This window comes from Harpia harpyja, chromosome 6 (genome assembly GCF_026419915.1).
Source record: "Harpia harpyja isolate bHarHar1 chromosome 6, bHarHar1 primary haplotype, whole genome shotgun sequence".
In the NCBI taxonomy this organism is placed as follows: domain Eukaryota; kingdom Metazoa; phylum Chordata; class Aves; order Accipitriformes; family Accipitridae; genus Harpia; species Harpia harpyja.
In genome coordinates, this window is record NC_068945.1 from 63514563 (window position 1) to 63527855 (window position 13293).

General features: G+C 43.9%; 1 protein-coding gene across 1 annotated transcript in view; it reads right to left on the bottom strand.

The window, feature by feature from the left end:
• CAMK1D (calcium/calmodulin dependent protein kinase ID) overlaps nt 1-13293 on the bottom strand; it is a 232044-nt gene that overhangs the window by 11871 nt on the left and 206880 nt on the right. The window contains exons 7-9 of the mRNA XM_052789681.1: nt 12922-13034; nt 11120-11198; nt 506-593 (exon numbers count right to left, since the gene is read on the bottom strand). Of these exons, the coding sequence (XP_052645641.1) occupies nt 506-593; nt 11120-11198; nt 12922-13034 (280 nt within the window). The remainder of the gene's footprint in view (nt 1-505; nt 594-11119; nt 11199-12921; nt 13035-13293) is intronic.

The following is a 13293-nucleotide window of genomic DNA, read 5'->3' on the forward strand; positions in this document are numbered from 1 at the left end:
GAAAGAATAAAAAAAATTGGAGGCGGAAGGGTTACTTCTGCTCCTCTCCTGGCTGCTCAGAGTTGTCAGAAGTGAGTGAGTCCATCATCTTTCAAACTTTTCCCAATTTCTAGTTTCTAAGCTAGAAACAGCAATATCAAACGATACGCATTTCTGCCCTGGTCCTGTTCCCTGTCATTCCTTCTAGCACTCAGCTGGGATGCAGCAGCCTACAAGGATTGCTTCATGTCCTCCTGCGGTGCTGACCAAAACTCCACATATAACCATGGGTGCTTTAGCTATGAGCAGCTCCAGCCCCATCTCTCACACTCATTACGTTTATATACCTGGCTAGTAGCATCCTCTATGAAAGGCCCTGCAGGGCCATGTAACCTAAGCCTGGACCAACTATTTTGACCAAAATTCTGGGCCACAAAAACACTAACACACTGAAAGGGTGGCTGTATGGCTGCCGCGTTAGCAGAGTTATGTGTCTAAGTGTCATCCCTGAGGACAGGTCACTTACTCTCCATTTGCTTTTTGCAAAGTTCTTCCGGATCTGAGCGCTGACCGACTCGTGGATGTTTTTGTTGAGTGCTGTATCACCAGCGATCCTGAAACGGACAGACAAGACAAATTGTAAGAGATCTTTTGCTCTCCTTGAACAATCTTTCTTCTTCTCCTCAACAGAGAAGGCTGGTCCAAGGTGTGATTGCTCCTGCAGTGATGATGATTTCATTCACACGAGGGCTCAAACTTCCCACCGCTGTCTCTGCTGGCAGCAGTGGTGGAAAATCTGGGGCAATAAAAGCAAGCGTAGATAAGACTTGTAAGTCTGGCAGCTACAAAGAAGTACGACCTTATTTTGTTGGTGCGTGGCTGCTTTCTGTCACCATTACAGCCCTAGATGAAAACATTGTACCTTTTTTTTTCTTTACATCTAAAGATTTAACATCAACAGGCTGAGACTACTTTTAGCCTCAGCCATGCAGCAGCTTCCAGAGCCACTCCAACCTGTCTGACTTCTGTTTGCACTAGAGATTTTCCTGCCACCCTGCAATGTACATAGCCATTCATCATGATTAATGTAGATTTACAGTAAAGCAGATACATGGACACTCACTAAAGCAGCACAGGCTGCACAAATAGATTAAGCTGAACAGCGCTCAACCTAAAAACTTGACTGATCTTGTGCAGTTTCTTTAACAGATAAAACCACATTAAAATATCCACTAAACACAATTATTTCAAGGGAATTTTATTGATTCATTTAACTCCTCAAGGCATGAGCTCTGTTGGAAGAGTAGGCACCATAGTGAACTGATGTTGGGCCATGTGCTGGGGTAATTAGTGCTATCTAATGTAGGTGATGCCAGGAAGCAAAGACTGCTTCCTATGTTGTGTGTGATGTTTTCAGAAATCAATTTTTCAGCCACAGTGTAGAAAACCAATGTCCATTAGCAACAGAAAATTATAATAAATTGAATAATCTACCAGGCAGAGAGCCTCTCAGTCTGGGGACCTCCAATAAAATAATCCAAGGGTCTGGGGGACTCAGCAGTCATCTAGTCCTTCTCCCCTGCCCCAGCTCTGTCAAAATAATTTTGACAGATATTTTGCTAACCAGTCCTTAAAGATCTCCAAAAGATGGAGACTCCTCAGGCAACCTATTCCAGCGCCCCACTATCTCCCAGAAGGCATGGAAAATAGTTTATTCCCTTTGTCTTTGAAGCATTCTTTCACATATTTGAAGAGTGTTATCATGTCTTCTCTCTGTCTTCTCTTCTCTAGACTAAACAAACTGATTCTTTCACTGTTTCTTCATAACTCATATTTTCTAATCCTCTGATCTAGTGAGCTTCTCTGGACTTTCTCCAACTAGTCCACGTTTTCCTGAGAGGGCAGTACCCGAACTGTTCACTGTTTTCCAACTAAGGCAGCAGAATGGCAGCATTGCTTTGTGTCTCTTAAAAGATGAAGCTCTGCTTACATACCCCAGCCTTCTGTTTCCATTTGTGTGTGCCATGAATTGGAGACATTCCTTTCATTTTGCCCAGATCATTCCAAACTGCGACCCTGTTCTTCAAAGGACATGCAGCTTTTTCTACCTTTGTGTCAATGGCACATCTAAGAAGAGCTCTCTGGGACCAGTCTTCTCCAAATTGCTCCCCTCCTTCCTGCTGGCAACACTCACCCAGGATGTCAGAGAGATGAGATGAACTACTTTTGGGAGGAAGGTGAGGGACTAACTCCCCACCTCCCAAGAGTGGAGAGCCACCAATCCCATCCTGTTGCAACTGCGCTAATGTATATTGAGTTATTCAAGAGTAGGGTTGTGGGCAGGGTTCCCATTCAGGCTAGCCTACCTCCAACTGGGAAGGGCACTTCTCAGACCACCACTGCCACATAACCTCTATCTCAAGTAGACAGAAGAACTGGTACCATGAGCAAAGCATGGCTCCCAAATGGCACCTGGCATCCTCTCTTGGGTCCCTATGCTGTTGATGGAGAAGGGGAGGTGTTTGACTGAGGACTGGAAGATCTTCAGATCTTCCTCTGAAGAGGATTCCTTCCGATCACCTCTCCCACTGACAGGGAGGCAAGTTGGTCTGGATTTCCCACTGGGGCCAGGCGGCTAGAAGCTTGGTGAGGCAGTATCTAGGTAAAGCATCATGTTCACTGTTCCATCCTCTGACCCTCACAGGCAATATTGCCAGGCCCAGCACAGACCCTGATGGAACCCCTGCAGTATATGCTCCCCGATGGATACAAAGCCCAGCTGGCCTTGCACCCACCAGAACAGTGCACTTTCTGTATTTCTCTAGCATGAAATCATCATGTGAAGCAGCTCCTACAGCTTTACCACAGCCACACCTAACATGACCCAAATGACATGACACAGAGCGTCCCCGACTGTCTCCAGGTCACTTCTATGACGGGCTGACCAGAAGCCTGAGAAGACTCTAGCTGTATTGCCTGCCCCGCACAGCTCGCTAGCTCAGGTGCACAAGTGTGTGCAGATTTGCGTCCACTCTCCTCGCACACCGCTCAACCTTTCGGTGCAGACGGGCCCTAGCAGAGTTTCCCGGTGGGAATGCAAACTGCTAGTCAGAGTTACTCCAAAATGTCATGAGCACTCTGCTCTGTCCAAGAACGCCTCCTCGGTGGAGGCAGGTGCCCTCAACAAACACCAGCTGGTGTCTGTCCTACTACAGATCTGCAGAAGAAAACTAAGCCCAACACTTAATACGTGGACAGCTACAAGCCAAAGTATCCATTCAGTAACTGATCAAAAAGACCAAGCTGCGAAGAGAAAATTTGCAAAGAACATTTTTCCTCCAAATCTAATGAAGCATTTTGCTTTACGAACAAGTTTGTTAACAAGCTGTATAAGCACAGATCATGTTTCCCATTTGTCAAATTTTATTCTGGAAACATGGACAGAACAAGATCTTGGGGTACAATACCCTTGCCAGCTCTTCCAGAAGATCTTTCCTGCCAGTCTCCACAAGGACTTGCAAATGCATTTTTGCTATATGAAACTTTTCATTGGGCGTGTAGCTCAAATACAGGCAATATAATTTTTTGAGTTTAGGGATCATTTTCTGAAATGCTGGTGGTTTCAATAAGAAACTGCTGGTTCCAATAGTTCACAAACTGTCTTCTACCACCACTAACTCTATGTTCACTATGCAATACTCATAATTCCAGAAAAAAGTTTTGGTATTTGGGTGTTTCCCAAATAGGCAGAATAGTACTTGTTTACTTCACATGGGGATGGACTGACATCCTGTGAAGCTCTCAGAAGCTACAGCGGTGGGGACCATCCTACATCTAAGGTCTCTTCAGGAGCATTAGCACCTTGCAGATGCTAGTTTTTAATCAGAGCAAAGTAACAGCAGTGCTGGGGCTAATTTAGCGTAGCAGGATCCGTTCAAACACGTGCTGGTATGCCGAACAGCGTGGCTCAAAACACAGGCCCGGCTGCCAAAGCCGAGTGTGGGATCGTTCTCCAAGCTGTCTCTGAAGAGCTATCCTGTTAACGGTGCGATGCTGTAACATGAGGACTGTGCTTTTATACTGTATTTTGCACTTGGAGGATCTCGAAACTTTTATAAAATACTCATGGCGTTAGAGTGTTTATAGTATAGTTTTACTTCTAGGAAAACAAAAGAAATGTTAACATCCATTTGCTGTTGGTGTTTTGCTGGAGATGTGGTGGTTTAAGGATACAGGCAAGAGTGGTGGAGGTGAGCAGGTAGGAGTCATATCTTTTATATGATCAGCTGGTAGAGTTTGAAAAATGAGATAAGCTTTTGGGCACACAAACCTACCCTGAGGTGATAAGCATCATCACATCTATACTGAATGTATTTAATCATGAACTTTAGTTCCCATGATGAGAAGATAATGCATGAAATTTAATAGAGATACTGGTTTTAGACCACACTATAATCACCCTTCCCTCACTCACCAAGTCCACAGGCTATAAACCATCTTGCTTTTCCTTTTAGGACAAAAATACCTTAGCGCTTTCCTTCTTCCCTCCCCTGCACAACATATGCTTCTCCTATAGGAATCAGCTCCATTTTCCCTGAGAAACAGCCATCTTCTGTTTCAGAGATGATCAAACTGATGCATATCTAGTCAAACCCTGAGCAATAGTTCTTGGCTTTGCAGTTAACTTTGAAGTTAACTGTGTCAGCACTGAAGCTTGTTTTTACCAACTATACCAGTTGGCCCAGTAAAAGGTATTACTTCTACCTACCACACACATATACAAAACCAAAATTAAACAAATCACAATAATGCATGATCTGTTTATCATGCTGAGCATCACGCAGAACCAAACAAGGACTGATTAGCCTAACTGGAACCTGGCTTTTCTCTCGGGATCCCCGTTTTGCAACACCTGAAAGCAGCTACATCCTAACAATGGTTTGGGAACTTTGTGTTGAAGGTGGTCTTACATGCACTTGTAAATATGTAAGTGTCTCAACACACAGAATTGGATAGCAAGGGCCGCAATCTGACAGCTCTCCATCACAAATACTTCCACTGAAGCGAAGAAGGGTATTTCTCATGAGTAACCATAACAAATCTAGCCCTGCACATGAGAGGAACCTAATCTAATGATCACATATTATTTCATAGTATCTAATTTATTTTAGCTCTCTATCTGGGTTCAAAGCTATCACAGCAATTTATCTGGCCATACCACTTCTAAGCTTTGAGAGGAACCTCCAACAAAGACAAACCCAGTAAATTTCCTTTTGAATGGTTCTTTGTTAGCATACTGCAAGCATATGTCTCTCGCATCCTTCCTGCCCACGACGGCAGGCAGATTCTTTCATCTACCATTATTTTCTGAATCTTCATACTGAAGGCAGCCAACTCAAACGCTGTGCTGGCCAAACAGTGCTTGGAAATACTCTGGAGTATGATGACAGGAAACACGGAGTTAGCTGTAATGGATAATGCTGAAGGATCATAACTCTTCTATACATACACACACACGTATATACACACACGTACACACAAGCATGCATATAAATATACACACGCACATACTGTATCAGTGATGCTCCAAAATAAATAGAGTGCAGGGACGAACTCGATAAGAGTTTGATTTAATGTTGTAAACATCAGCAGTTCCCTTCAGGGAGCTCTTTTCACACTTCAAACAACATTGTCTGAGAACTGAGCTCTTTGTAAACCATGTCCTTTCCCTGGGTGGAAATTATTATCTGCCTTGTGCTCTCTGGCACATAATAAACACTCAGGGTCATGGTCACAATTTGCAGAGGCTCGATCCTTGCCAAAGCTTTGCGATTCTTCGGCGTAGGAGGGAATGGACGTCGGCACGTCCCAAGTATCCGCTCTCCCTCTACACAAACAGTGGGGAAAGGTGAGGGCCACACTCGTACCCGCAGACACAGGTGTCTAATTTAGATGCCACCACCTCCTTCTCCCCTATACAGTCTATATATGGAGGCGATACATACATCACTCTCTAATTTAGATGTCCCAAGTTGCCTTCGATGCCATAACCAGCTTCAGCACACAGCTCTAAATCCCATTTAAGGTCACTTGGGTAACGCGTGACAGAGCAAAAAAATTCACGGCACACCTTCCAATTCCTATACTAGCTTCCTAACTGTTGGACCTTTTCCTTGCCCTCTGAGGACTGCTTGCTTTCCCTCTGACCTGAGCCTGGGGGCTGAATTTGGGGCTGCAGGACCCAGCTTGACCTGACGGGGAGTACAGTGTGATCCTATAGCCAGAAAAAACAGTTCCTTAAGTTTCTGCTGCTCGCCCTTAATCGCTGCAGCCTGAGCGACTGCCCTAAACAGGATGTGGGTTCTGACGTGGCAATATATTTAATAAACTTAATTGCTGTCATTAATATGAGCTAGGGAAACATTAAAATGTATCAAGCTGCAGCAAAATTATCCCGCTCTTGTTACTTTCATTTTCCACGTCCTTTTCGAAAAGTCACAGTGGAACAACTAAGCAGAACATTGCACCTTTGCAACACACCATAAACAGCGCAAACCTCAGTGAAAGATAAGCTATAAAACAAATAACCTTTCCAATGGAAAGCATAAAAGTCGGCTGTATATTAAGCAGGAGAAATCTGTATAAATGGACAGATTGTACAGGCTGGGGTGTAATTATTACACCAACAAGTTTTACATATTGTACTGTTTCAGCTACCATACTTCACTGCAATTATTAGCCTCCTTTTCTGCCAACTCTGAGTTTAACATACCGTCCCCCTGCCAAGGCCATTTGATTATAAATAGCAAAACATCACGTAAATGCAGGCATGTGGGGAGCAGATACAGCACAGAAAAGTGGGCCATTGGGAAGAAGTATTTACTTTTTTTAGGGTCTGATCCTGTACAAACATTTGATCATGTGAATAGCTGGCTGTTCTAGAGCAGTTTCCCGAAATTCAAAGAGATGATTAACCTTAAAGGCACAAATATAATATCTTGCAAGATCCAGTTCTTGCAACCCTTGTTTGGAAGTTTTTAATAAAAACATGGTAACTAAAGTAAGAGGTATATTTTGGAATCAGTTTGTTCTTCACAAATGTTATACATTGAAACAAAAAAATCTCATGGCCAGGTAGCCATCTCATGCACAGTTAACTATTTTTATCACAATCAGATTATAACGTATGTGTTAAGTACTCATGATTTGGTACGTATCTTCCTAATTTGTGGCTGATCCCAAAGATCTGATACTGCAGGGGCAGATTTCACAGGAGGAAGAAAAATGGAATGCTGGAAAATGTCACTACGTGGAGTCACTTCATCGTATATATTAATTATCTACCATTTGCACAGCACCAGTGACTTGGGTACTGGTGAGACAAGGAGACAAACCCCAACTCTCACTGAAGTCAGTGGCAAAACTCCCATTAACTGCAGTGGAGTCAGGATTTCACTTCATGCGAACTCTAGGGTTCAAAGATGCTTCTCCAGTGACATTGCTCTACAGAACCAGTTGTGCAGACAAAAATATACCTTTTATGAGATGCCATTAAGGGCTACCTGAAGTGTAAGCACTCTGCAAGAGTGTATCATTTATGGGACCACTTGAAGTCTGCTCTGACCATCTCTTCCCACTGAGCCAGTAGTCTTACGTACCTCATTACTCTTGATCATGCGCAGAGGAAACAATGCTATGTAGGCACTATGGAAGGTGATGTTGCTAGTGGGGATGTATGCTGAGAAATACCTGCTCATGTGAAAAGGTGGTATGGGATGCCCCCATTATAGAAGATGTGGTACCCTCTCTCTGTTGGCTGAACATGCCCACACTTATCTCCGACTGCTGCAACACTGAGTGCAAGCGTGCGCGAGAGGAACTTAAGCCTGGCCTTGTTGGAAACTTAAATACGCCCACGCCGAGAGAAGGACACAGCTGACCATTGAGAGAAAGCACAGAGCTCTCCTCCTTCTCCACTGAAAAGGCCCTCCCCTCCTACAAAGGGGAGGGGAGGATGCCATTGCAACAGATATAATGGCTAGAATGAGAAAAGAAGCAGTAAAAACCTCATTATTTCCTGGCGTAAGCTATCTGGGTGGAAAATGCTTCTTGAGAAATGGCTTGGCAAAAGGAGATCCTATCACTAACCCTGAAATAACAGATAATATCTGGGTGAGTAGCCTTGATTATCCAAAAAGGCATTTATCACTACAGGATCCAAACCCTCCAAAAAAATCACTGCACCACTCTCTGGAGAGGTCTATAACTGCAACATTTATGTTACAGGAAGCTTTTCAGAGCAAGAGGGAATGAGACATCAAGTTTTGCTCAAGACCACACCGAGGAGGACAGAGGCAGATCTGAAGCCCTATCTTTGGAAACCTCCATGTTTGCTTTCACTGTACAACTGTCCTTCTGTAATCCACTGGCACATACTGTCTCTGTGTTGAAGGGAGGTGGATTTGGGATGGGGGGCGGGAAACACGGTGAATATTTTAAGCCTCCCTACTGCAGTGCCATTTGCATGTCTGACATTTCAAAGGCTGACCCTGCGCCATGCTTTACATGGCTGGGAGGTAGCCCTGCAAATGAACCACTGCCTTGCAAAGTCAGCCTGGCAGGAGAAATGCCACAGAAATGGGGGAAAGCCCTTTTTGGGGGGTTGTTTTTAAAGGGAAGATTGGATTCTGTAGAAAATATCAAAAATTATGGAGCAGCCTGCGAGTTTCCGTTGGCCCCTGGCCATGACATGCAAAAGAAAAAAAAAGAAAAACAAAAAGGGAATGAAAAACTTTTTATCATTTTATTCCTTCAGGAGGGCCCAGAAGCTGTATGTGTTACAAGTGCCACGTTTCTTTGTTGCACTCCAGCAACCAACACAGATGTAGCGGGGCCAAGAGCTGGATGCTTTCGTTTTGTGTATTTTGGATGTAAGGCTTTGGAAAATCTGCCTCTGAGTTATACAAATGGTCACCTCATTCTCTGCTGGGAGTTGCATTCCCGTTGTTTATTCTGTATTTCTAATATTGACTTTTGTAACTTGTTTAATTTCCTGAGGCTCAGGTCAGTATCATTTAGAAATGTTGGGGTTTCTTTTCTTCTCACAAAAGTTGGATTTCGTTTCCCAAATTTCCTTTTTGTCACACAGACAATGCAGTTGTTGATGGGACCTTGGAAAAAGGGCAGGCCCAGGTCTTGACTTCTCCTCATCTCTCACTTGTATTGATGCCAGCCACTGATGCAGCTAAAAACCATCTGTAAAGTGTTTCTCATTGTCATTGGCACAGGGGATGAAAAGCAAGAACCTTGCTTTTCTCAATGATTTACATTGCCTGCTGCATCCCAAGCCTTTCCTAAAACTTTTCAATTGTAAAGGCTGAGCCTCAATCTTCTCTTCGGCCTAATTTGTAATTACAGAGACAATCTGCACTCAGACTTTGGTACGTCATTCCCACTATGAAGAAATCAGTGCCATTTCACTGTATTTCTACCACTTGTGTAGTCATAATTTGCTGAATGTCTTCGCGAGTGCCAAATCATTAATTAATGATGGGGGTAATTTGTCAGCAAGCCAGAATGGTAAAAATCTTTGAAAGGATTTACCTTCCATCTAGTCCAAGGACTGAAAGCAGCAATGAGATGAGATAAACCAGTGAGTGTCAGAGAGAGAAGCATAAACCCCTTGAAACCAAACTTAAGTATTTGTTCTAGAGCTACAGCCATCAAGTTTTACTCTGCTTTGAAATGTAATATGATTTTAAGCTGGGTGCCAAGTTCTGTCCCTTCATAGCTGGAAAGGTTGAGGAGTGTGTCCGAAACCCACATCTGCTGAGGAAGCAGAGATGACCAGAGCCCCGCTGATAAAGCTCCCCAGTGTCAGGGGGATGCAGACTTCATCCTCCAAACGAATGTCTCCAAATCCCAACAGAAAGCAGTGCTACCTTAAAACTCCCTGACAACTTCTATGCCCGTGCTTTTCTTACTGTGAGTTTTATACTCAACTACTCGAGGCTGATCCCTGGGCTCAAATTGCATTACCAGGACAGTTTTGTGGTGCATCAAGCTTTAGAGCTAGTTATGACACTGGCCCAGCTGCTTTTCTGAGGGCCTATGGACACTAAGGAAAACTTTCTGTTCCCTCGCAAAGGCACAGCCTAACGCTCTTATCCAGCCAGTGCTCCAGAAACTGCAAAAGGAAATGGTATTTGTGGTAATTGTGAGAGCATAAAAACACAGCCTAATGCACACCTGGGCTGAAAATGTCATGCCATTGACTCCTTTTTGTTGCAGCTATTATAATAACCAAAGTAATAGCTCGCTTCATATAAAATGATCCCTGCCCTAAAAGACTTGCATCCAGAGCCCATTTGAGGGTGCAGCTAGTAGTGTGGGGTGATGCTCAGTCACTCAGGGTTGGTCAAAAGTACATGAGCCACTCTTGTTTCAGCTACATAACCCTTGGGTAATGTTGGTGAAGTCATCCATGTGCAAAGGCATCATCTAATTTAAAGCACTTAACAGAGGTCTAAATTACAAATAGAGTCAGACCAGGTACTTTTCTGTAGTCACTGCAGAGAGATAGCATTGCTATAGCCAATTCAGACTCGGCTTATCCCTCTTGAAGGTTTCCTATCTCTTCCATTCAACAAGAAAGGATAAACGGCATGTGAAACCAGCTCCTTACTGCAAGCCGGAGGTGGACTATCATCTGTGAAGCACAGATGAGGACTTCCTACTTCATGGGATGCTCTTAAGTGCTCTGATATTACTTTGGCAAGGACCTCATGAGCGAGTTGACACCCAGCTTTCTGCACACCAGCAGAATTTGAGACTTTGCCCCAAAATATGATTTCTGGGTTCAATCATTTTGGCATATCCCACTGCTGCACTACAGTCAACGTATATAATTCAGTGTTTCACTGAATCCTTACACAGATACTCAACAGATTGGTGCATGAGATTAAAGTCCATCATGGTTTTCCAGGAAAATTTGGAGGACGAAGGTGGGGGTTGTAAGAATAAAAGCACAGTTATTTAGTAGAGGTTAGTATACTACATGACAGAAAAACCACTCCCACCCATGAATGTAAAACGATGCTCTCTATCCTGAGGGTTTCACACAGCAGTGACTGTTGCTTACCAAGGGTGCCGTGCTGCTTGCTCACAGGTGTATCTTTTATTGGGGTCCTTCTCCATCAAATTCCGAATGAAGTCTTTAGCTGTAAAAAAAAAAGAGAGACTAATTTAAAGCGATAGCGTTGATCCCCAGTTCTGCTGCCGGATGATCAGCCAACACCATTGATGAGGCTACCAAGTGCCATCTGGCCACAGCATGAGAAAATGGCCCTGGGTCATTTGTCATTTATTAGTATAGATATAACTGAAGTGACTTAGGACCAAATCTAAACTATTTAGTATGGCAGATAAAAGCTCAAGGCATCTACTCCTGCAGGTATATTTAGGAGTGGGATGGATAATTCAGAGTCAGCAGAGTACAAGCCTGCCAGCTCCTGGCTCCCTGGTCAGTTAAGTGCCTCTGCCCATCTTAGTGGTCTGAATATGGCCACATCTGCTGGAGATGCTGGTAAACTGGGTGGGAAAGGCAAGGAGGAGGTCAGATGCCACAGGAGGAGGAGCTTCTCATTGCTCACTCCAAGCAATCGCACACATGGGCAGCTGTGAGGATACGTTGCGTATTTAAAAACAAGTTAACGAGGAAAATGGACTCCCTTGAGCGTGAGGTAGTGTTTTTTTAATCGACACTATAATGGAAGGAAGGGAGATCGCAGCATGGCATGCATCCAGTAGTTTCAGGAGACAGTAGGTGAAGGAGCCACAGCAAAGCCAAATATGGCAGGAAAATCTTTGTGCTGATTTAGGTCATGGACTTTCCCCCAAAATGCAAAGGGGTCTGCCAGCAGACCTTCATATTTTCTCCGAAAACCCCTATGAGCTTAAAAAAGTTTCTCATCACATATATTTTTAAGCAATCCATCACGATGATATCTGGACCACAGATGTAAGCAGCATGAAATGTTGTTCTATGCAGAGATAACAGGATATATAATCATCTTTAAAATAAAACACTTATTTTTATATTTCCCCTGCTTTAATCAGTAGTACTAATGAATCACAAAACTGCATTTCTCGGGATATTTTTGTATGATAAAATATTCCTAGGATTCATTTCTTCTCCTGCATGAAATGGCAGACATTCCCCCAGGTTGGACAGAGCAGACACTGAGCTTGTGTGACCTCTTGGGGACCACACAGCATGTCAGTGGTACACGCAGGGTGCAATGCTGAACGTGCCCCTGCTGTCACCTATAGACACTGATGCTGGCAGACCATGAGCCATGCTGGAGCCAGACGCCTTTAGGCATTGATTAGAGCAGGGACAGGCAGGCACTATGGGTTAAATGTCTTCTGCACTGGGTGGAAACTGGGTGAGCGTATGGGCAGCTATCTGCATCCAACCACACGGACGGTACTCCCAGTTTCTGAATATGCTCACCTGCATCATTTGGAAGCCATTAATTAATGGTTCTTGGGTTCTTTGCTGTATACACTGCAGACTTGCTTCAGACCTGCAGTGCAGTGTCAGTAACAGCCAAACTGGTTTGCCACCTTATTATTAATAACACATAAACCATCTGCTTTTTATTTGGATATCATGGAGAAATTAAACTGCTTTGTCTTCTTGGGATAGTCTTCTGCTATCTTCATCTTCTGTTCCAGCTACGGTTTAGTGCTTTGTGTGTGGCTGGACAAAATGGTACTTAACTTGCTCTCCTGCAGAAATAAACTCCCACAACTATTTGAGCTGAAAGAAATGCATGTTCCCAATGGTTTTCAGTTAAAAAGAGATCTGCACATGATGCAGGGTGCATTCTTATGCCCAGAGGAGGATATCTGCAACAGGCATGCATGCATCTTTCTTACCAGACTCAGAGATGTCATCCCAATATGGAGAGTCAAACTCATACTCCGCCTTAAGGATCTGCTCAAAGAGTTTGGAGTCGTTTTCATCATAGAAAGGGGGATACCCACAGAGCCTAATGGAGAACAAGAAAAGAGAGATGTGACCCTGGGATCCGCCTCTGCCAAGAAGGTGAGAAAGAGGGAGGGAGAAGAAGGAGACACTCTTGTTTAAGACTTTCCCCAGTAAGTTTTCAAGCAGAAAAGCCCTACCATGACAGAAGTTTGTTCAGGGACGTGTAAACCCGCTTCTGAAGATTGGCACCATCCCAGACAAAGAGAAATTCTACATGGAAACCTGGTGCTGTTGATCCTACACTGACTCATGCAGATATC